The sequence below is a fragment of the Doryrhamphus excisus genome, linkage group LG1, assembly GCF_037039965.1.
Source record: "Doryrhamphus excisus strain RoL-2023G ecotype Guam linkage group LG1, RoL_Dexc_Guam_v1.1, whole genome shotgun sequence".
Classification (NCBI taxonomy): domain Eukaryota; kingdom Metazoa; phylum Chordata; class Actinopteri; order Syngnathiformes; family Syngnathidae; genus Doryrhamphus; species Doryrhamphus excisus.
The window spans coordinates 28009442-28034920 of NC_136357.1; the positions used below are offsets into that span (position 1 = coordinate 28009442).

General features: G+C 32.8%; 1 protein-coding gene across 9 annotated transcripts; it reads left to right on the plus strand.

Moving 5' to 3' along the window:
- LOC131132147 (troponin T, fast skeletal muscle isoforms-like) lies at window positions 1–25036 on the plus strand. Of its 9 annotated transcripts, none has more exons than XM_058077500.2 (15): window positions 1–77; window positions 4742–4781; window positions 4881–4894; window positions 8552–8677; window positions 13742–13759; window positions 15931–15951; window positions 18241–18259; window positions 18340–18385; window positions 19825–19941; window positions 20046–20123; window positions 21715–21828; window positions 21929–22038; window positions 23603–23693; window positions 24563–24603; window positions 24802–25036. In XM_058077500.2, the coding sequence occupies exons 2-15, from the start codon at window positions 4762–4764 to the stop codon at window positions 24836–24838; spliced, it is 852 nt and encodes a 283-aa protein (XP_057933483.2). In that variant the 5' UTR covers window positions 1–77; window positions 4742–4761; the 3' UTR covers window positions 24839–25036. The 9 variants fall into 9 exon arrangements, with proteins under 9 accessions (XP_057933483.2, XP_057933485.2, XP_078649230.1 ...); XM_078793104.1 differs by lacking the exon at window positions 1–77 and adding an exon at window positions 6475–6504 and having other exon boundaries at window positions 4747–4781; XM_058077502.2 differs by lacking the exons at window positions 13742–13759; window positions 15931–15951.
- The last annotated feature ends 443 nt before the right edge of the window (window positions 25037–25479 follow it).

The window sequence follows — 25479 nt, forward strand, 5'->3', positions numbered from 1 at the left end:
AGGACATATTCTCGGAGTTGGGGGACAGCAGATTGTGCTCACCTTCATCTTCATAGGAGCTTCTCTTCCTGCCTGAGGTAAGCAGACCAACACACACACTTCATGAAATATGAAATATGAAATATGCCGTAGAAAGATTGATTTTTTTTTTTGCTATGATAAATGCGGTTTTGATAACGATATCGACAAAATATGCATCATTTGATGGAGGCTGCGGCTTCTGATCTCAGGGCCGATGCTTTGATTTGAAATATGGCGTTTTACGTGACTAGAATTATTTCAAATGTGTTCAAATATTAATATGAACACATAATACACATTCATATTAATATACTTTTTTTTTTCAAAATTTCAAAATGTAACACCAATAATATCTTTCATGATTTTTTTTAAAAATACAGTAAATAAAATAAAAAAATATGTGTCAATAAAATATTTACTTTCTTTAATGTAATAATATGATTAATTAATATGAATACATTTTAATGGAATATTGATTAATGAATTATAATATTCTAATATAATATTACAGTAAATAAATAATTTATTTGGTAATGATTACCATTATTGATTAATTAATTATAATATTCTAATATAATATTACAATTAATAAATAATTAATTTGGTAATGGTAATGTTAGAATATTATAAAAGTATTGAATATTGTAAAATATTGTAAAAGTATTGTAAAATTAATTCACGGAAAATTTTTCTTTTTTTTAATTGGAACTGTTGTTGGAATATTGTTATTATTTTTTAAATGGAATATTGATTAATGAATTATAATATTCTAATATAATATTACAATTAATAAAAATTGATTTGGTAATGGTAATATTAGAATATTAGTATTGAATATTGTAAAATATTGTAAAAGTATTGTAAAATTAATTCACGGAAGATTTTTTTTTTTAATTTGAATTGTTGTTGGAATATTGTTATTATTTTTTAAATGGAATATTGATGAATGAATTATAATATTCTAATATTACCATTACCAAATCAATTATTAATTGTAATATTATAATTCATTCATCAATATTCCATTTAAAAAGTAACAATATTCCAACAACAATTACAATTAAAAAAAAATAATTAATGAATTATAATATTCTAATATAATTTACAATTAATAAATAATTGACTTGTTAATGGTAATATTAGAATATTATAATTCATTCATCAATATGCCATTTATTACAATTAATAATAATATAATAATTATTTTGGTAATGGTAACCATTACCAAATTAAGTATTATATTAGAATATTATAATTCATTAATCAATATTCCATTAAAAAAATAATAAAAATATTCCAACAACAAATTCAATCGAAAATCTTCCATGAATTAATTTTGCAATACTTTTACAATACAAAACAATATTTATTTCAATAAAAAGACTTTATTTCTTATAATAATAAAATGTATAAATAATTTAAAAAATGGGTTTCTATGCCATTTTCTGGAGCCTGTTGCCAGTCCATCACCATCACCCCCCCCCCAAAAAAAAAATATCGACAATTCAGCGTCTTCAATAACGAACATGCATCTTTTCGTTAGCTTGAATAAGCAAAGAAAAGCCACTCAGAAAACACTCAAGATGCTAAAAAAAAAAAAAAAAAAAATCCCGACGGTCCTTATCTCTCTCTCTTTTTCCGACATTATTCCGAAATGGACTGGCTCTTTAGCACGGCAGCAATGCGGGCGCTTGTACCCGGAACATCTGCACACCAGGCCGATGTGTGTTCACGGATTTAGCAACAGGTCTCAGGTTCTACGCCGGCGGATGGGAAAAGGGATTTCTCCTTGAGTGAAGCACAATAACAAGTATTACATTCCCATCACTTGCACATATTTGGGATGTACCATATCGGAACCATGATATGGAATGCCCGATATGCATATGAATATAACCCGGCTGTCACTCCAGTGATATATGAGATTTTGATGCGGTAATAACATACTAAGTCCCGTTTGGCCGACTATAAATACATCTCATATTGGCGTTTCCATCTACGAGTTTGGATTTCACGGACGACACTGAAACGCATCTCAGCATTTCGAAAAAAACGAAGCGTCTGAATACTAAATATATAAATATATATATATACACAGAGTGTTGATGTTTCGGTATGTACTGACTGGATACCGAACACACACATAAAGGAGATGTTCTGTAAGTCAATCAAAGTTGGAAGCGCGTGCTGATTGGCTGACGGATTGCACGGGATCCTCCCTCCGGTCCAATTCCTGAGGATTAAAGCGGCTATTTGGACTGGCTTTCTCAGCTGATGGGTGGAAATATGATCCATAACTAATCCTTTTAAGTCCTCTGCACCTGTGCCCCGCCACAAAGTGTGAAGGAGTCATCCATATATATATATATATTTATATTTATATATCAAATATGATACAGTTGGTAGAAATCCTGACACTCTGGCTCGACTCGTCTCCCCTGGAATGGAAATAGAATCATGTTGGAAGTTGTGTTCGACATCCAAATGAAGTGTAGGAACATTTTCACACTTCACACAGCATCGAGCTAATCCACAGAGTCCGGCCAACAATGGCTTTGTGGCTGAAACCCTGCAGTTCGATTCCCAATTTTTTTTTTTTTTTTACAATTTATCATTTTACGATATATAAATCCGATATGTATACGATTCTACTGAGGTATGAATGTTCGGGTGTCTTACAGACGATTTATTTATTGTTTTAAAAAAAAGACAAAGCGAAAACAGGTAGTGGCAAAAACTTGTTTGTTTGTTTACATTATTATTATTATTATTATTATTGATTTAATTTTATTGTGATTAATTTTATACTATTTTTAGATTTTATACTGTTTAATTAATTTTTATTTTTATATTTTGTACTATTTTAATTAATTTAATTTCTAATTAATTTTTATTAGGTTTATTGTTATTAATTTTAGATTTTTATTTTATTTTATTTTATTTTTAATTAATTGTATTTTAAGCTGAACGAATGGCTAGCTCACAAGCCTCACAGCTAGGAGACCCGAGTTCGATTCCACCCTCGAGTTTGCATGTTCTCCCCGTGCACGCGTGGGTTTTCTCCGGGTACTCCGGTTTCCTCCCACATTCCAAAAACATGCTAGGTTAATTAGCGACTCCAAATTGTCCATAGGTATGTCACAAAAGCAAAAAAAAAAAAAAAAAAAAAATTTTTTTAGTTGGGAACTGATATTTTCCTGAAACTTACCTATGTTCTACTGCTCATTACTAAAGAACGCAAAATGGTAGAAAGAAAGTTTTTTTTTCTGATGAAAGACGGGAGTATAATCGTTTTTTTGGAAGGTTCCATGGCCGGTACTGAAGGGGGGTGTCTTTTAAAAAATGGTTGGTATTGAACGAGTTTATTATTCATCATATTAATTTGTTTTATCACCGATAACACCAAGCTAAGACTAAGCTAAGCTACTTTGGATTGATTTTCCTATCTCAAATGTACATATCAAAGCCCCCCCACCCCCCCACCCCCAGCATCCATCTTCAATGGAACCCCCCCCCCCCCCTGCTGTACCGATGACAGGTGAATTCCCAGGAGAGATCTTATTTTTACACCGTTCCATCAAAACAATGTGACACACGAAATGCAAAAATAAAGAGGAAGGTGACTTGGAAGGTGATTACTATATGAGGATATATGAGGGTAGAAGTAACTGTAGGGGTGTTATTTTACGTCAAGTGGGCTCTAATCATTTTTAAACCATATTTCGAATGTCATAAACAGATTTTTTACACTCATAACTTTTATTTATAAATGAGAAATCCTACTTATACTCTAAATATGTTTACTATATGAGGATATAAGTAACTGTAGGGAAACGTAAACGAGAACACACACTGGAGAAAAACCTTTTTCCTGTTCAATCTGTGGCATAGGTTTTTTACGAAATCCAGATTTGAAAATACACACCAGAATACACACTGGAGAAAAACGTTTTACTTTTTATTTAGAATGTCATAAACAGGTTTTTTACACTCATAACTTTTATTTATAAATGAGAAATCCTACTTTTCCTCTAAATATGTTTACTATAACAGGATATATGAGGGTATAAGTAACTGTAGGGGTGTTATTTTACGTCAAGTGAGCTCTAATAATTTTTTAAACCATATTTAGAATGTCATAAACAGGTTTTTTACACTCATAACTTTTATTTATAAATGAGGAATTCAACTTTTTCTCTAAATATGTTTACTATATGAGGATATAAGTAACTGTAGGGGTGTTATTTCACGTCAAGTGGGCTCTAATCATTTTTTAAACCATATTTAGAATGTCATAAACAGGTTTTCTACGCTCATAATAATTTTATAATTTTAGAATAAATTAAATAAAAATAAAAATAAAAATAAAAATAAAAATAAAAATAAAAATAAAAATAAAAATAAAAATAAAAATAAAAATAAAAATAAAAATAAAAATAAAAAAAATAAAAATAAAAATAAAAATAAAAATAAAAAAAACAGTTTTTTTACACTAATAACTATTTTATTTATAAATGAGGAATCCTACTTGGAGGAATTCACTTATCACAGTCTGGTGTGGAACCAATAACTGCAATAAACGAGGGATTACTAGAATGCAAAATAAGTTCCATCAAAACAACGTGACACACCAAACGCAAAAATAAAGAGGAAGGTGACTTGGAAGCGGCTATTTCAAAACACGGCGGTCACATGATGTTCTTTGTTCTTTGCCCCTCAGCTGCGAGTTCTGCCGTCACCATGTCGGACACCGAGGAAGTGTAAGTGGACGACGCGCTGTCAGTCACGTGTTGACTGATGACTTTCTAGCAGCTGCGTCTTCACGTTTGGTTGATTTCTGACTTGTTTTCATATTTCAGGGATCAACTCGAGGGTGAGTGACCATTTGGGAATGTTTGATGTCACGAGCCGAGTCGAGGAGTCGATGATGTTCCCGTGTCAACTGATAAGTAACTGTAGGGGTGTTATTTTACGTCAAGTGGGCTCTAATCATTTTTTAAACCATATTTAGAATGTCATAAACAGGTTTTTACACTCATAACTGTTATTTATAAATGATGAATCCAACTTTTCCTCCAATTATGTTTACTATATGAGGATATATGAGGGTATAAGTAACTGTAGGGGTGTTATTTTACGTCAAGTGGGCTCTAATCATTTTTTAAACCATATTTAGAATGTCATAAACAGGTTTTTACACTCATAACTGTTATTTATAAATGATGAATCCAACTTTTCCTCCAATTATGTTTACTATATCAGGATATATGAGGGTATAAGTAACTGTAGGGGTGTTATTTTACGTCAAGTGGGCTCTAATTATTTTTTAAAGCATATTTAGAATGTCATAAACAGGTTTTCTACGCTCATAACTATTTTATTTATAAATGAGGAATACTACTTGGAGGAATTCACTTATCACAGTCTGGTCTGGAACCAATTATCAAAAAATTAAAATTAAAATTAAAATTAAAATTAAAATTAAAATTAAAATTAAAATTAAAATTAAAATTAAAATTAAAATTAAAATTAAAATTAAAATTAAAATTAATGTCATTGGATGGTCATATCATCGCATACTTTGGTACGTGACAAAAAATAAAAATAAAAATAAAAATAAAAATAAAAATAAAAATAAAAATAAAAATAAAAATAAAAATAGTACATACCCGGAAATAAAAGCTGAAACGTTGCTCCTCGGTCTCCAGCAACTGTTCTGAAGAACTGTTCCAGTACTTCTGGAGGGCACTGTACTCTTCGTACGGTGGCCTAAGTGGACAAAAAAACTAAAATTAAAAAATTAAAATTAAAATTAAAATTAAAATTTCATTGGATGGTCATATCATCGCATACTTAGGTACGTGAAAAATAAAAAATTTAAAATTTAAAAAATTAAAAAATAAAACTAAATTAAAACTAAAATAAAACAAAAATTTAATGAATAAATCACTTAAACTATATTAGGAAAGCAGGAAGTGAACAAATGTAACAATTACTGATTGTAAAAAGTACCAGATGGAGGGGTAGGATTTAATAAGCTTTGCTTCTTCCTACTCCTTTTGGACATGTGGAACTGTGAACTGATTATGTGATGCATTCAATTGTAATCTGATGCATGTTCACATCAAATTAAACCATTTCCAATTAACTGCAATAAACGAGAGATAACTATAATGCAAAATAAGTACATGAAATATTTTTATATTTTTTTAAAATATTTTTTTTTCAAATATTTTGGACTTTTAACCCTAAAAAAACAACAAAAGTAGACATAAAAAGATCAATATCATCACCCTAGGCATCGATGCAGTTTCTTAGAATAATGTTAGTTTTTTTTTCCTATTACACTAAGAAAATACCACATTACAAAATACCACACATAGTTTAAGTTTATTAAAAAAATGTTTATGTTTTGTGTTTTTCCCATTTCATGCTGTCTTTGCAAAACCGAAGACGAGGAAGGTAAAGATGACCGAATCGGTTGTAAGCTACGAGAACTGGTCTACACTAATTTGTTAGCGTCTGGGTTCCACGCTTAAGTTGAAGTATTTGACGCAGGCATCTGGTGTCGTTGTGCAATTTTTGATTTTTGAGATAGATTTCAAGTCTAGTAGGTTTGTCCCAAAACTAAGACCCAGCTGTCAGTCAAATAGTTCGAAGTTAAGGGTGTACTGTGGTCTTCTGAGTGATCTTTTCGATCACATGGTGAAGAAAAAAAATGGCGGTGAGCTTCAGAGGCTCAGTGGGATTTATTTTCTTGTCATGTGATCTGTTACACTTTTGTGTATTTTGTCATTGACATCTTTCACACAAAGGCCACGGGGGTGTCTGCCATAGTCTCCAATTCCGTTGGATTATTCTTTTTTTTTTCATATTTCTTATCCAAAATATGACATGAGAAGATTGTGGAGTCCTTTTTTTTTTTTTTTTTTTTTTTTTTTTGCTTTTGCTGCAGACCAAAAACAACAGCAACAGTTGAGCTGGATTGGATAAACAGCTTAAAAAAAAGTTGTGTCCAAAAAACACATTTTTTAAAGATATTTTAACAAGAAAATAAAAAAATAAATAAAATAAGTTAAAATATTAAGAGGAAAAGCTGATATTTAACAAGAAAAATTGTACAAAATTGTACAAGAATAATGCCATAATATTATGAGATTTATTTATTAGATTTTTTTTATTATTTTTTATTATTTGATTATGTATTTATTTATTATTTATTTGTTGTTTGTTTATTATTTATTATTTATTTGTTGTTTGTTTATTAGTTATTATTTATTTATTGTTTGTTTATTAGTTATTAGTTATTTATTATTTATTATTTATTATTTATTATTTATTATTTATTATTTATTATTTATTATTTATTATTTATTATTTATGGAAACAGCATTTTGTAATATTACGACAAACAACATATAAAGTTAAAATTAGCTTAAAAGTTATAATACGAGAATAGAATCAAAAAATTTATGGGAATGAAGTCATAGTTCAGAGAAGAAAATTGACAATAAAGTTGAAATAAAAAAATGAAAATAATGAAATAAAATTAATAATAACAGCAAAAATGGAGACAAAACCAGCTTTAATTTTCCGAGAATAAAGTCAAAATAAGTTGCACTCTAAAAAAAATACAAGTCCAAATTTTGTATATATGAGGGTATAAGTAACTGTAGGGGTGTTATTTTACGTCAAGTGGGCTCTAATCATTTTTTAAACCATATTTAGAATGTCATAAACAGGTTTTCTACGCTCGTAAATATTTAAAAAATAAAAATAAAAATAAAAATAAAAATAAAAATAAAAATAAAAATAAAAATAAAAATAAAAATAAAAATAAAAATAAAAATAAAAATAAAAATAAAAATAAAAATAAAAATAAAAATAAAAATAAAAATAAAAATAAAAATAAAAATAAAAATAAAAATAAAAATAAAAATAAAAATAGTAAATACCTGGAAATAAAAGCTGAAACGTTGCTCCTCGGTCTCCAGCAACTGTTCCAGTACTTCTGGAGGGCACTGTACTCTTCGTACGGTGGCCTAAGTGGACAAACATACATGATTCAAAACCATAAAACATAGTATTCCAAATATTAGACTCTTCTCCAGCAGATATCTGCAGCTGTGTGACGTACGGACGCTAACGCTAACGCGCTAATCGTGCGATTGCAGCACTCGAACGTTGTCAGTCAACATCTAATGAAACCGATTTTACATCTAAAAAGCGACTCTTTGGATCGATGTAGCACACGCCGTCATACTAAACGACAGGGCGGACCCCAAGGTCAACATGGCCTCTGTGTGAATAAGGTCACATGACTCCCCATCGTCATCATCACCATCACGTGTTTCTCTTCTTGTTTTTTCCAGCAGCGCCATCCTTCGCTCACCAATCCATCTTCTGTGTAACTAAAGCGATCTCTCACTTCTGTTTTTTAATGGCTCTGTCATGTCTGTGGTCTTCATTAATGGCGTCCTCCGACACCCTCGCTCTCCTCGGCGGTTTGGTGCATGCTGCGTGGCCGTAGCCCAGGAGGAGCTAGTAGAAGTAGAAGTAGCCCCTGAGGCGGAGGCCCAGGTAGAAGCAGAGCCCGAGGTAGAGCCTGAAGCAGAGGCAGAACCAGAGCCACAGGAAGTGGTTCATGAGGAGGAAGGTACGTGCCTCGGGGGGCCCTTTTTGGGGTGCCTTGTTCACCCTTCTCCTGCTTACCCTCTCTCAGCTCTGTCGGCTCTGTCGGACTGTCGGCAAATTACAAACAAACACGGCTTAGCGCTGTCGGAATAACCAACGTTATTAACCCACAATTATAGTTTTAAAAGCAGTAAACAATTGGACGCAATGTACGCAAACCAAGGCAAAATTTTGTATGTAAACCAAAACACGGTAACTGAGGTGTTGTAACTGTTTTGTGAGAGAAATACGCTACGAGTTTGTTACGTTAGAGCTGGATTCACACAAGCTAACCAGCAAAAGTACTCAAACCGAGGCAAAATTTTGTATGTAAACCAAATTTTTCGATTTTACAATTTTAGTTTTAAAAGCAATAAACAATTGGAAATTAATGTCAACTTCCTGTTTTGTGAGAGAAATACGCTACGAGTTTGTTACGTTAGAGCTGGATTCACACAAGCTAACCAGCAAAAGTACGCAAACCGAGGCAAAATTTTGTATGTAAACCAAATTTTTCGATTTTACAATTTTAGTTTTAAAAGCAATAAACAATTGGAAATTAATGTAAACTTCCTGTTTTGTGAAGGAAAAACGCTACGAGTTTGTTACGTACGGTAGAGTCGGATTCACACAAGCTAACCAGCAAATGTACACAAACCAAGGCAAAATTTTGTATGTAAACCAAATTTTTCGATTTTACAATTTTAGTTTTAAAAGCAATAAACAATTGGAAACTAATGTAAACTTCCTGTTTTGTGAGGGAAAAACGCTACGAGTTTGTTACGTACGGTAAAGTCGGATTCACACAAGCTAACCAGCAAATGTACGCAAACCAAGGCAAAATTTTGTATGTAAACCAAATTTTTCGATTTTACAATTTTAGTTTTAAAAGCAATAAACAATTGGAAATTAATGTAAACTTCCTGTTTTGTGAGGGAAAAACGCTACGAGTTTGTTACGTACGGTAGATTAGGATTCACACAAGCTAACCAGCAAATGTACGCAAACCAAGGCAAAATTTTGTATGTAAACCAAATTTTTCGATTTTACAATTTTAGTTTTAAAAGTAATAAACAATTGGAAATTAATGTAAACTTCCTGTTTTGTGAGGGAAAAACGCTACGAGTTTGTTACGTACGGTAGAGTCGGATTCACACAAGCTAACCAGCAAATGTACGCAAACCAAGGCAAAATTTTGTATGTAAACCAAATTTTTCGATTTTACAATTTTAGTTTTAAAAGCAATAAACAATTGGAAATTAATGTAAACTTCCTGTTTTGTGAGGGAAAAACGCTACGAGTTTGTTACGTACGGTAGATTAGGATTCACACAAGCTAACCAGCAAATGTACGCAAACCAAGGCAAAATTTTGTATGTAAACCAAATTTTTCGATTTTACAATTTTAGTTTTAAAAGTAATAAACAATTGGAAATTAATGTAAACTTCCTGTTTTGTGAGGGAAAAACGCTACGAGTTTGTTACGTACGGTAGAGTCGGATTCACACAAGCTAACCAGCAAATGTACGCAAACCAAGGCAAAATTTTGTATGTAAACCAAATTTTTCGATTTTACAATTTTAGTTTTAAAAGCAATAAACAATTGGAAATTAATGTAAACTTCCTGTTTTGTGAGGGAAAAACGCTACGAGTTTGTTACGTACGGTAGAGTCGGATTCACACAAGCTAACCAGCAAATGTACGCAAACCAAGGCAAAATTTTGTATGTAAACCAAATTTTTCGATTTTACAATTTTAGTTTTAAAAGCAATAAACAATTGGAAATTAATGTAAACTTCCTGTTTTGTGAGGGAAAAACGCTACGAGTTTGTTACGTACGGTAGAGTCGGATTCACACAAGCTAACCAGCAAATGTACGCAAACCAAGGCAAAATTTTGTATGTAAACCAAATTTTTCGATTTTACAATTTTAGTTTTAAAAGTAATAAACAATTGGAAATTAATGTAAACTTCCTGTTTTGTGAGGGAAAAACGCTACGAGTTTGTTAAGTACGGTAGAGTCGGATTCACACAAGCTAACCAGCAAATGTACGCAAACCAAGGCAAAATTTTGTATGTAAACCAAATTTTTCGATTTTACAATTTTAGTTTTAAAAGCAATAAACAATTGGAAAGTAATGTAAACTTCCTGTTTTGTGAGGGGAAAACGCTACGAGTTTGTTACGTACGGTAGAGTCGGATTCACACAAGCTAACCAGCAAATGTACGCAAACCAAAATTTTGTATGTAAACCAATTTTTTCGATTTTACAATTTTAGTTTTAAAAGCAATAAACAATTGGAAATTAATGTAAACTTCCTGTTTTGTGAGGGAAAAACGCTACGAGTTTGTTACGTACGGTAGATTAGGATTCACACAAGCTAACCAGCAAAAGTACGCAAACCAAGGCAAAATTTTGTATGTAAACCAAATTTTTCGATTTTACAATTTTAGTTTTAAAAGCAATAAACAATTGGAAATTAATGTAAACTTCCTGTTTTGTGAGGGAAAAACGCTACGAGTTTGTTACGTACGGTAGATTAGGATTCACACAAGCTAACCAGCAAATGTACGCAAACCAAGGCAAAATTTTGTATGTAAACCAAATTTTTCGATTTTACAATTTTAGTTTTAAAAGTAATAAACAATTGGAAATTAATGTAAACTTCCTGTTTTGTGAGGGAAAAACGCTACGAGTTTGTTACGTACGGTAGAGTCGGATTCACACAAGCTAACCAGCAAATGTACGCAAACCAAGGCAAAATTTTGTATGTAAACCAAATTTTTCGATTTTACAATTTTAGTTTTAAAAGCAATAAACAATTGGAAATTAATGTAAACTTCCTGTTTTGTGAGGGAAAAACGCTACGAGTTTGTTACGTACGGTAGATTAGGATTCACACAAGCTAACCAGCAAATGTACGCAAACCAAGGCAAAATTTTGTATGTAAACCAAATTTTTCGATTTTACAATTTTAGTTTTAAAAGCAATAAACAATTGGAAATTAATGTAAACTTCCTGTTTTGTGAGGGAAAAACGCTACGAGTTTGTTACGTACGGTAGAGTCGGATTCACACAAGCTAACCAGCAAATGTACGCAAACCAAAATTTTGTATGTAAACCAAATTTTTCGATTTTACAATTTTAGTTTTAAAAGTAATAAACAATTGGAAATTAATGTAAACTTCCTGTTTTGTGAGGGAAAAACGCTACGAGTTTGTTATGTACGGTAGAGTCGGATTCACACAAGCTAACCAGCAAATGTACGCAAACCAAGGCAAAATTTTGTATGTAAACCAAAACACAGTAACTGAGGTTCTACTGTAATGGCCTCACTATACATCCGATTAATCGATTTTACAATTTTAGTTTTAAAAAGCAGTAAACTGTAAACTTCCTGTTTTCTGAGAAAAAAAACACTACGAGTTTGTTACGTTAGAGTTGGACTCACACAAGCTAACCAGCAAAAGTACGCAAACCGAGGCAAATTTTTCGGGGCTCTGTTGCACTTGGCACTTTAATCCGGTTCAATTTAAAAGAACCCCAAAGTGCTCCCTCATGAACCATTGTTGGAGTGAAGGACAACAAATAGTTCCACGTGACGTCATCACAACAACAAAAATGTCTGTCCAGTTCTCTGCATTGGAGTGTGTTATGACTGTGAAATTAAATATGCATAAATGTTAAGAGGGAGAAGAAGAAATCCTTTACATGGTTTCATCTGAGGCCTCGAATCCGCTTTTTTATTAAATCAAAAAATTTTTTGAAATTTATTGGATTGATTGATTTAATCACGTAAAAGACATTTGTTCGACTCCCTTAATTCCTGCGTTAACAATTTTTAAATGTCTAATAAATGATTATTTTTGAAAATTAGGTGAGGAAAATAAAAAAATTATATAATACAAAATAATCAATAATATATTTACAAATTTAAATATAAATAATACATTTTTTTTTAAAGTTAGATGAGGGAAAATTAAAGGAAATTGTCATCCACTCACCAGTGGGTAGCAGCATAGTAGGCAATTGGGTCTGAACCAAGAAAATAACATTAAATGTACCAGGAAATTTTTTTTTTTAAATAATTAAAATTTGGAAAAAATTAGGGAAACTATATTACGTACAACACATTTTTTTAATTTATATTTTTCCTTATTTTTCCGGGAAAACGATCCTTAATTTTACAATAATAAAAGTTTAATTTAAAGAGAATAACCGCATAATATTATGAGAAAAAATATTTTAGTAGCATAAAGTTAAAATTTTAAAGAAATATATTATTTTTCTTTATTATAAAAAAAAAAACAAAATAACTAATGTTGCAATTTTTGGAAAATTTGTGGAAAAAGTTGTTGAGAACAATGTCCAAATATTATGAGAATAAAGTAATAATTATGAATGAAATCGTCGGGAAAAATTGCTTTAAAAAGTGGAAGAAAAACTGCAATGTTATACGAATAAAGTCAAAATATTCTGAGAAAAAAAAAGTCAAATTTTTACAAGAAAAATGATGTCATTTTATAGCATGGAGTTGAAATATTAAAGTGGTACTATTAGGAACAAAACAAAATAAAAGTTATTTATAAAAAAATGAAGTTAGGGAAAAGCCATAGTATGTTATGACTGTGAAATTAAATATGCATAAAATGTTAAGAGGGAGAAGAATAAAATCCTTTACATGGTTTCATCTGAGGCCTTGAAACCGCTTTTTATTAAATCAAAAAAAAATTTAAAATTTATTGGATTGATTGATTTAATCACGTAAATGACATTTGTTCGACTCCCTTAATTCTAGCGTTAGCGCTTTTTTTTTGTGAGTGAGTGAGAAGCAGATAACGGCAAGCATAACATTTACACTGGGGTGTTGTCATTCAAAGCAAATGCAAAACACATGCGGTGGCTTGCACTGTCCACTGTCCAATGTTCAATACCCCAGTTTGGTAAATGGGCGTCATGTGCAGTGCAATGTTTAAGTGGCAGGAAGCAAATGTGACCGCTAATAATCTCTGTTCTGCTCTTGCTTTGGGACGCTTGCTGCATGCAGACGCCTATGAAGAGGAAGGTATGTTGATTTAAATTGTTTAATTTTACTTCTCTTTGAAATATTATTTTATTGTGATTTTTTTTTTTTTTTTTTTTTTACGTACGCTTAAAAACTTTTTTCCACTTGCCAACTCGGTTTTCCGGACAAAGGCAGAAATTATTTTTCATTCTGTTGTTTTACTTGTGGAAAAAAACATGGCGGTTTTCAGAAACGTCTGCAAGTCTCCAGTGAAATCATCATTTCCAAGTCCTAATTAAATCTCCAGTCATTAAGACAAGTCGAGTCAAATCCAAAAACAAATAATTTGATATTTTAACATATTTTAACTCCCATCAAAAATTTAGGTCATTCTTAAACCTGATTGGATGTAAACAGATGCGTCCGATGTGGCAAATTCAATGCAACTTTAAAAACGTGTTGTATGTTCTAGATGGGCGACATAATGTCCAAATTAGCAAGCTAATTGGTCGCTAACAAGTAAAGACATTTTACAAAACTGGAGAATGTATATAAACAGAAGTAAAATTTTGACGTCTGGTCCCGGTTGACAACCTCCATTTTGAAATCTGAAGTCATTAAGACAGGTCGAGTCAAATACAAAAACAAATGTGGTATTTTAACAATGTAACAATCTATGTTGTTGTCTTGCTGGAAAATATTTTTTTATATATTATACAAATATTTATATAGACATTTTACGGAACACATTGACAAAAAAAGTCATGTGTCCAAAGTCTGAGTCAAGTCGCGAGTGCAAATCAAGGTGCAGGTCTTTGATCATATTGTCGAATGGAGTCCAAATCAAGGTTATTAAAATTGTTATGTGACTCGAGTCCACGCCTACAGTATGTACGAATGTGTAATATGTATTTATGTTATTTCATTTTCTTGATTTAATTACAATTTTTTATTTATTCAGTTGTATTTTATGAATATTTAGTTGTGAAATGACTTGATTTAGAATGTTGTATAAATTAATCACTGAAATTTAAATTAATTCAATGTAGTGAATTAATTGAATTCTATTAATTGTTTTTCAATAATATAATAATATTTAAGAATTATTATTTAAAAATATTTAATATATTAATTTAGCACTTAAATTGTAATTAATTTAATATATTGATGTTATGCATGGTCGCCAGTCATGAATGCTAAATGTATAGCTACTGTTAGTAGACCCCTGAAATTTAAATACATTTAATTTAGTGCATTTTTATTTATGTTATTTCATTTTCTTAATTTAATAAACATTTTCTTAATTCAGTTGTATTTTATGAATTAGTTCTAAAAAATTATATTGATTTTAAATGTTATTATTTTTTATTAATGTTTACAATATAACTTTATAACTGAAATTTAAATTGATTCAATATAATGAATTAAGTTAATTCTATTAATTGTTTTTCAATAATATAACAACATTTAAGAATTATTATTTTATTATAAATTAAATACATTTAATTTAGTGCATTTTATTGATGTTATTTCATTTTCTTAATTTAATTTAAATTTTGTTAATTCAGTTGTATTTTATGAATTATATTTAGTTGTAAAAAAATGATTTAAAATGTTATTAATTTTTATTAATGTTTACTAGATAAATTAATCACTGAAATTTTAATTAATTCAATATAGTTATAATATATATTATAATTTAGTTATATTCATTGTTTTTCAATAATATCTTTAATTATTATTTTAAAAATAATATTTAATATATTAATTTAGCGCTTAAATTGTAATAAATGTAATATATTGATGTTGTGCATTAATACTATTACTACTACTATTATTATTTATTAATTTAAATAAATAGTTATTATTAAAAATCACCGACATGTACATTAAAGAACACCAACATTTTAACACTAGAGGGTCGCTACACCAATTTCAAGTCAAGTCAAACATCTCCACAACTGCTTACCAATTTGGTGCAAAAAGTATGCAAAAAATAGTAAGTTTTATAATATTTTTTAAATTACATATGAAGTACCCGATGCGTATTTATGTTAATTGAAGTATTCCCCTTTCAAACGTGTTACTGTGACAACAAAACAACAGAAGAAAAAAAAAAAAAACAAAAAAAAAGGCTCCCCGCCCCACAGCTTGAGAAACGCTCCACTATTCATGGTTCAACTACTCATGTCTGCCTCTTCTTCTTCTTTGCATGAATTGTGTCCCGCCAGTGGAGGAGGGAGATCAAGATGGTACTTTGGATTTCCTGCCGAGTCGTGTTGCGTTGCCGTGCTTGCTTTTACTTCCTTGTTGGAGTGCTTCTCTAAAAATATGTTATCTAAGCCAGTCTTTCCCAACCTTCATTCGGAATTCCAACAAATCACAACAATCAAAATGTTGGATTAACGGGTGGTTAATTAGATTTTAAAAAATGCCAAGAGTTTACATTTTGCACTGTTGGAGTATGGCGACCAATCCAGGGTGGATGTCAGGGTCGATGCCATGTTTGATGCCGGTGTTTTTCCAGGATGCTAGTGGGAATTAATTCCTCAGGAAGAAGTCATTTGGTCAGGCGGGAATTGAGAGGTGTGGCATTGTCACACAGACGAGAGCCGTTTGACGCCCCTGCACAACCTGAACCTCCATTGTTCTATTGAAGGATCGTAATGGCGATGCATGAAAAACATCTCAGGTGGACGATGGAAGCCATCATGGAACAAATGTTCCTTCCACCTGTCAATGTCCCGTATTTTGTGCTCGGAATTTTTTTTTTTTTCTTACAAACCGTCTGATGGTTATTGGATTGCGCTCAACGCTAGTAGTAGCAACCTCCATTTGGATCAAGGATGGTGCCATGTCTTGACGGACAGGCAACGGGACATTTTGGGGTGGTCTACAGTGTTAAAGACAAAATTTTTGTCCTTAAAACTCGGAATTTTTGAAGAATTTTTTTTTTCTTATGCAGTTCAACAATTCCCACCGTGTTCAAAGACCTGACACTAAATCCAATATTTTGGCCCCTAAAAGGCTATGCTCTTTGACCAACTTTTGCATTTTTAAAGCTCTACTTAATGGGACATTTTGGGGTGGTCTACAACTTGAATTTTTGTTCTTAACACTCGGGATTTTTGAAGATTTTTTTTTTTCTTATGCAGTTCAACAATTCCCAGTGTCAGTTCAAAGACCTGACACTAAATCCAAGATTTTGGCCCCTAAAAGGCTGTGCTCTTTGACCAACTTTTGCATTTTTAAGCTCTACTTAGAACCTCCTGAAGTGCAAAATTTTAATTCTTGCAATTTAAAAAATGTTCCGCTTGTCACTATTCATTGTTGACATTAATCAATCAGTAAAGATAAATTATAAAAATTTTTAGACCAATTTGGATCAAGGATGGTGCCATGTCTTGACGGACAGCCAATGGGACATTTTGGGGTGGTCTACAACTTGAATTTTTGTCCTTAACACTCAGGATTTTTGAAGAATTTTTTTTTTTTTGTTATGCAGTTCAACAATTCCCAGTGTTAATTCAAAGACCTGACACTAAATCCAAGATTTTGGCCCCTAAAAGACTTTGCTCTTTGACCAACTTTTGCATTTTTAAGCTCTATTTAGAACTTCCTTAAGTGCAAAATTTTAATTCTTGCAATTCTTGCAATTTTAAAAATGTTCTGCTTGTCACTTTTCATTGCTGACATTAATCAATGAGTAAAGATAAATTATAAATTTTTTTTAGACCAATTTGGATCAAGGATGGTGCCATGTCTTGACGGACAGGAACATTTTGGGGTGGTCTACAACTTGAATTTTTGTCCTTAACGCTCGGGATTTTGGAATAATTTTTTTTTTCTTATGCATTTCAACAATTCCAACCATGTTCAAAGACCTGACACTGAATCAAAAGATTTTGGGTCCCTAAAAGACTGTGGCTCTTTGACCAACTTTTACATTTTAAGCTCTACTTAGAACCTTCTTAAGATCCAACAGTGCAAAAATTTTAATTCTTGCAATTTTTGCAATTTAAAAAATGTTCCGCTTGTCACTTTTCATTGCTGACATTGATCAATGAGTAAAAATAATTTATTAAAATTTTTTAGACCAATTAAGTGACCCCCCCCCCCCATAAATCTGTTGGGAATCACTACCCTAAACTCATCACGAATCATATGAACAGTCCCGGTTTTTACCATGCACATCGATTAACAGTAATTTGACTCCTTGGTGTCAAATGTGTGTTTACGTATGTTTTAATAAAAAAAAAAAAAAATTAAAAAAAAAAATCAGATAAATGAGGTAAATTTGGTGTGACTAATACACACTAAATTAACTCAATAAAATCAAGTGACGGTATCAACCCGCAGGAATCTACTACTGGAGGTGTGAAAGCCCCTGTCTTGTAACTCCGCTACTCCACATGGACCCCCCCCCTTCCTACAATTAACCGACAGGAATTCATATTTCATATATATATTTGTCCGTTTAAACGATGTGATCTCGCTCTCTTTTCTCTCTCCCTGACGTTGCCACGATGCCGATCACCCAGAAGAAAAGCCAAAGTTCAAGTGAGGAATCACCGCAGCGGCGATGTATTATTTATGAAGTATAACCGGTTGTGAAAATGAAACATAATTCATCTCCACAGGCCAACTGCTCCCAAGATCCCCGACGGGGAGAAAGTAGACTTTGATGTAAGTATCTCGCTTGACAATCGGCCATCTTTAATTAGAGTTTAGATCGCTGGCTAAACAATAAAAATGGGACATGACCGCCGTTATATAGAATAGCAGTATTGTAATATGATTCGTAATCATTCAGCAGTAATTTTACAAGAATAAAGTCAAAATATCAAGAGGGGAAAAAAGTAATAAATAATAAAAATTAAAAAATTAAACAAAATAAGAATAAAGTTGAAATACTGTGGGAATAATGTTGTCATTATGAGAAGAACATTTGCAAGAATAAAGTCAAAATATCAAGAGGGGAAAAAAGTAATAAATAATAAAAATTTAAAAAATTAAACAAAATAAGAATAAAGTTGAAATACTGTGGGAATAATGTTGTCATTATGAGAAGAACATTTGCAAGAATAAAGTCAAAATATCAAGAGGGGAAAAAAGTAATAAATAATAAAAATTAAAAAATTTAACAAAATAAGAATAAAGTTGAAATACTGTGGGAGTAATGTCGTCATTACGAGAAGAACATTTATAAAAATAAAGTTGAAATAGTAAAAAAAAAATTTTACTTGAATAGCATTGAGTTAACAATTTTTAAATGTCTAGTAAATATTTATTTTTGAAAACTAGGTAGGAAAAATAAAAAATATATATAATAAAAAATAATCAATAACATATTTAGAAATTTAAAAAAAATAATGTGTAAAAAAATATATACATTTTTTAAAAGTTAAATAAGGGAAAATTAAAGGAAATTGTCATCCACTCACCAGTGGGTAGCAGCATAGTAGGGAATTGGGTCTGAACCAAGAAAATAACATTAAATGTACCAGGAAAATATATTTTTTTAAATAATAAAAATTTGGAAAAAATTAGGGAAACTTATATTACATACAACACATTTATTTACTTATATTTTCCCTTATTTTTCCGAGAAAACGATCATTAATTTTACAATAATAAAAGTCTAATTTAAAGAGAATAACAGCGTAATATTATGAGAAAAAATATTTTTGTAGCATAAAGCAGAAATTTTAAAGGAATGTATTATTTTTCTTTATTATTAAAAAAAACTAAATAATAACTAATGTTGCAATTTTTGGAAAATTTTGTTGTGGAAAAAGTTGTTGAGAACAATGTCCAAATATTATGAGAATAAAGTCATAATTATAGGGAAGAATGAAATCGTCGGAAAAATCGCTTAAAAAGCAGTCAAAAGTGGAAAAAAAACTGCAATGTTATAAGAATAAAGTCAAAATATTCAGAGAAAAAAAAAGTCAAATTTTTACGAAAAAAATGATGTCATTTTATCGAATGAGTTGAAATATTAAAGTGGTAGTATTAGGAACAAAAAAAATTAAGTTATTTATGGAAAATGAAGCCATAGTATGTTATAATACAAGAAAAAAAAATGTACTAGAAGAGGTCCGCCATTGTTCTACATATTGCAGGACATCCAGAAGAAACGTCAAAACAAAGACCTGATTGAGCTGCAGTCGCTCATCGACGCCCACTTCGAGTGCAGGAAGAAGGAGGAAGAGGAGTTAATCGCTCTTAAAGAAAGAATTGTGAGCTTTTTTTTTTTTTTTTTACACGCCTCAAACTGCTCTTGTATCCGTGTTGTGTTCACTGCCCGGTGTCTAACCATGTCGTTGGGCTGACGTACGTACAGGAGAAGCGTCGTGCCGAGCGAGCGGAGCAGCAGAGGATTCGTTCCGACAAGGATAAGGAGCGACAAGCAAGACGGGAGGTACGCCGCTTTCGGTCTCTGAGCTCCATGCTGGACCACCATGATGACACTTTTGTACTTTTGGACATTTGCAGTGATTGTTGTGGATGATGTCATCAAAATATTGGGATGTTTTCCCTCGTTTATCACCGTTAATAATTCTCTTAAATTACTCTTTAAAATTCTCTTTAAAGAGAATGTTAAAGAGCGCGTTAAAGAGCGCGTTAAAGAGCGCGTTAAAGAGAGCGTTAAAGAGAGCGTTAAAGAGAACGTTAGAGAACGTTAAAGAGCATGTTAAACAGAACGTTAAAGAGCACGTTAAAGAGCACGTTAAAGAGCACGTTAAAGAGCACGTTAGAGAGAACGTTAGAGAGAACGTTAAAGAGCATGTTAAAGAGAACGTTAAAGAGAACGTTAGAGAACGTTAGAGAGCACGTTAGAGAACGTTAGAGAGCACGTTAAAGAGCACGTTAAAGAGCACGTTAAAGAGCACGTTAAAGAGCACATTAAAGAGAACGTTAGAGAACGTTAGAGAACGGTAAAGAGCACGTTAAAGAGAACGTTAAACAGCATGTTAAAGAGCATGTTAGAGAACGTTAAAGAGCACGTTAAAGAGCACGTTAAAGAGCACGTTAAAGAGCACGTTAAAGAGCACGTTAAAGAGCACGTTAAAGAGCACATTAAAGAGAACGTTAGAGAACGTTAGAGAACGGTAAAGAGCACGTTAAAGAGAACGTTAAACAGCATGTTAAAGAGCATGTTAGAGAACGTTAAAGAGCACGTTAAAGAGCACGTTAAAGAGCACGTTAAAGAGCACGTTAAAGAGCACGTTAGAAAACGTTAGAGCACGTTAAAGAGCACGTTAAAGAGCACGTTAAAGAGCACGTTAAAGAGCACGTTAAAGAGCACGTTAAAGAGCACGTTAAAGAGCACATTAAAGAACGTTAGAGAACGTTAGAGAACGGTAAAGAGCACGTTAAAGAGAACGTTAAACAGCATGTTAAAGAGCATGTTAGAGAACGTTAAAGAGCACGTTAAAGAGCACGTTAAAGAGCACGTTAAAGAGCACGTTAAAGAGCACGTTAAAGAGCACGTTAAAGAGCACGTTAAAGAGCACGTTAAAGAGCACGTTAAAGAGCACGTTAAAGAGCACGTTAAAGAGCACATTAAAGAGAACGTTAGAGAACGGTAAAGAGCACGTTAAAGAGAACGTTAGAGAACGGTAAAGAGCACGTTAAAGAGAACGTTAAACAGCATGTTAAAGAGCATGTTAGAGAACGTTAAAGAGCACGTTAAAGAGCACGTTAAAGAGCACGTTAAAGAGCACGTTAAAGAGCACGTTAGAAAACGTTAGAGCACGTTAAAGAGCACGTTAAAGAGCATGTTAGAAAACGTTAGAGAACGTTAAAGAGCACGTTAGAGAACGTTAAAGAGACCGTTAAAGAGAACTTTAAAATACTCTTTAAAATGCTCTTTAAAATGCTCTTTAAAATACAAAAACACGTTTCTCCTCAAGAAACAGAAGTGAAGCAGAAAAGGCATTATTATTATTATTATTATTATTATGATTTGATTGCAAGTTTCATACCGATTGCTCACATTCATGTGGCAGGCGGAGCGGATAAGAAAGGAGGAAGCCGATGCCCAGAGGAAAGCCGAGGATGAAGCCAAGAAGAAGATCGCCCTGTCCAGCATGGGATCCGGCTTCAGCAGCCACCTGCAGAGGGTCTGTTGTTATTCTTTATTAGCTTTTATTTCTGTTGGCAGTAGCAAAACATCTGAAAATGAAATGGAAGAGTCAGTGGAGGTGTCTCGGAATTTGGCAGGTGGACCAGAAGAGAGGAAAGAAGCAGACTGAAAGGGAAAAGAAGAAGAAGGTCCTGGCAGAAAGGTGCCAACCTCTGGTCATCGACAATCTCAGTGACGGCAGTTTGAGGTAAAAAAAATACTCATGAAAGATGAAACATAAATAAAACATGGGTGTCCATCATGCGGACCGAGGGCCATTTGTGGCCCATTCTAAAAATATACCATATTTTCCGGACTATAAGTCGCTCCATAGTATAAGACCAAAAGGCCAAAAATGCATGATTAGGTAGAAAAAAACATACATAAGTCGCACCAGAGTATAAGTCGCACAAGGCCAAAAATGCATAATTAGGTAGAAAAAAAACATACATAAGTCGCACTGATAAGTCGCATTTTTTGCGGGTAATTTATTTTTAACTACCGTATTTTCCGGAATATAAGTCGCACAAAGCCAAAAATGCATAATTAGGTAGAACAAAACATATATAAGTCGCACTGGAGTATAAGTCGCATTTTTTGCGGGTAATTTATTTTTAACTATCGTACTTTCCGGACTGTAAGTCACACAAAGCCAAAAATGCACAATTAGGTAGAACAAAACATACATAAGTCGCACCGGAGTATAAGTCGCACAAAGGCAAAAATACACAATTAGGTAGAACAAAACATACATAAGTCGCACTGGAGTATAAGTCGCATTTTTTGCGGGTAATTTATTTTTAACTACCGTATTTTCCGGACTATAAGTCGCTCTGGAGTATAAGTCGCACAAGGCTAAAAATGCATAATTAGATAGAAAAATCATACATAAGTCGCACCGGAGTATAAGTCGCACAAAGCCAAAAAGTCGCATTTTTTGCGGGTAATTTATTTTTAACTACCGTATTTTCCGGACTATAAGACGCTATGGAGTATTAGTCGCACAAAGCCAAAAATGCATAATTAGGTAGAAAAAAACATACATAAGTCACACCGGAGTATAAGTCGCATTTTTTGCGAGTAATTTATTTTTAACTACCATATTTTCCGGACTATAAGTCGCTCCATAGTATAAGCCCAAAAGGCCAAAAATGCACAATTAGGTAAAACAAAACATACATAAGTCGCACAAAGGCTAAAATACACAATTAGGTAGAAAAAGCATACATAAGTCGCACCGGAGTATAAGTCCTATTATTTGCGGGTAATTTATTTTTAACTACCGTATTTTCCGGACTATAAGACGCTCTGGAGTATTAGTCGCACAAGGCTAAAAATGCATAATTAGGTAGAAAAAAACATACATAAGTCGCACCAGAGTATAAGTCGCATTTTTTGCGGGTAATTTATTTTTAACTACCGTATTTTCCGGACTATAAGTTGCTCCATAGTATAAGACCAAAAGGCCAAAAATGCATGATTAGGTAGAAAAAAACATACATAAGTCGCACCGAAGTATAAGTCGCACAAAGCCAAAAAGTCGCATTTTTTGCGGGTAATTTATTTTTAACTACCGTACTTTGCGGACTGTAAGTCGCACAAAGCCAAAAATGCATAATTAGGTAGAACAAAACATTTATAAGTCGCTCTGGAGTATAAGTCGCAGGAACAGCCAACCTATGAAAAAACGTGCGACTTATAGTCCGGAGAAATATGGTAATGTAAGAAGAAAAACAGCAAAAATGACAAAAATTGCTGGTTTGTGTTTATAGGGAAAAGGCCCAGGAGCTGTGGGAGGTACTGTTCAGCCTGGAGGAGATTAAATACGACCACTGCGAGAGGCTCAAGAGACAGCGATATGAGGTCCGAGTTCAATTCCACCCTCAGCCATCTCGGTTTTCTCCGGGTACTCCGGTTTCCTCCCACATTCCAAAACACATGCTAGGTTAATTAGCCACTCCAAATTAGTCCATAGGTATGAATGTGAGTGTGAATGGTTGTTTGTCTATATGTGCCCTGTGATTGGCTGGCTAATGTCTACTATATTGGCTGGTAGGAGAGTAACGGTGACTATAGGGGTGTTATTTTATGGCTAGAGGGCTCTGATACAAGGTCGTAAACAGGTTTTTTTTTATACTGTAATGATAAAAATATGGTGTGGGAGTGGTTAGTGCGGTGGCCTCACAGCTAGGAGACGCGAGTTCAATTCCACACTCGGCCATCTCTGTGTGGACTTTGCGTGGGTTTTCTCCGGGTACTCCGGTTTCCTCCCACATTCCGAAAACATGCTAGGTTAATTAGCCACTCCAAATTGTACATAGTTATGAATGTGAGTGTGAATGGTTGTTTGTCTATATGTGCCCTGTGATTGGCTGGCTTGCCCCGAAGACAGCTGGGATAGGCTCCAGCACCCGCCGTGACCCTTGTTAGCATAAGCAATAGAAAATGAATGAATATTTTTTTGCATATTATTTGTATGAATTTAGTCTTCCTCCCCACTCATGTAATTTTAAATTTTTCATATTTTATGATATTTTATAATATTTCTTGTAATAATATGACTATCCCTAAAAAATAATAATTTTTTTCAATATTTCAACTCCATGTTTTTGACATCATATTACTAGTTTATTCTGGTAAAATTGCAACAGAGGTTCAAAAGGTTAAGATTATGAAGAAAGCATGAATTAATAAATAAATGAAAATAAATATGTCATCATATTCTCTTTCAGGTCATCTCCCTTAGGAATCGCATTGATGAGCTGCAAAAACAGTAAGAATGCTATGCTATGCTATACAACTATGCGTGTTTTGTAAACATTTGTACGTTGCCAATTTTTTCTTTAAAAAAAAAAATATTATATGGATATGCATCAATATGCAGAATTTAGCTTGACCGCATGCTATGACACTTTCCGGTCATCAAATGCTAAAAAGTGTTCTGACATTTTGTCCTCCTGCGCCTTTGCAGTAGCAAGAAAGGAGCCGCCACACGCCGCAGGAAGTGAGGTCTCGGCCGGTAAGGCCGGACAGGAAACACTTGCGACCACCACACCCATGAAAAACCTGCAGTGCCAGTACTAAAACCACAACCGGACGAAACGATTGGTCTGGATGGCTTTAGCTTCGCTAGAGCGCAGACAAAGTCATCATTGTGTTTGTTTAAGGATGATGTGACTGTCCAGAAAATAAACATCTGCAATTATTATTTATTGTTTGTGTGTTTCATATATTAAAAAAAAATAATAACTCCAATAAGAAATGTTCATTTAAACCACGGGTCTCAAACTCAATTTACTTGGGGGCCACTGGAGCTCGGGTCTGGATGAGACTGGGCCGCATCAGGTTTTCCCCCCCAAAAAAAATAAAAATAACCACTTCCCCACGGATAGGGAGGATAACTAGTAACAGTTATTTCACATTAAACTTTCATATCAAGGCGGGGGCCTCAAACTAGTGTCCTGCGGGCCACATTTGGCCCGCGGGCCGCGTGTTTGAGACCCCTGATTTAAACCAACATCATCTTACAATGACAGCGGAACCTTGGTTAGAGTCGGGGTGTCTGACTCTAACCAAAAAAAAAAAAAGCTAACTGTATCATTTTTTTTCCCATTACAAATCATATAAATCCAATTAAATCCACTCCAGA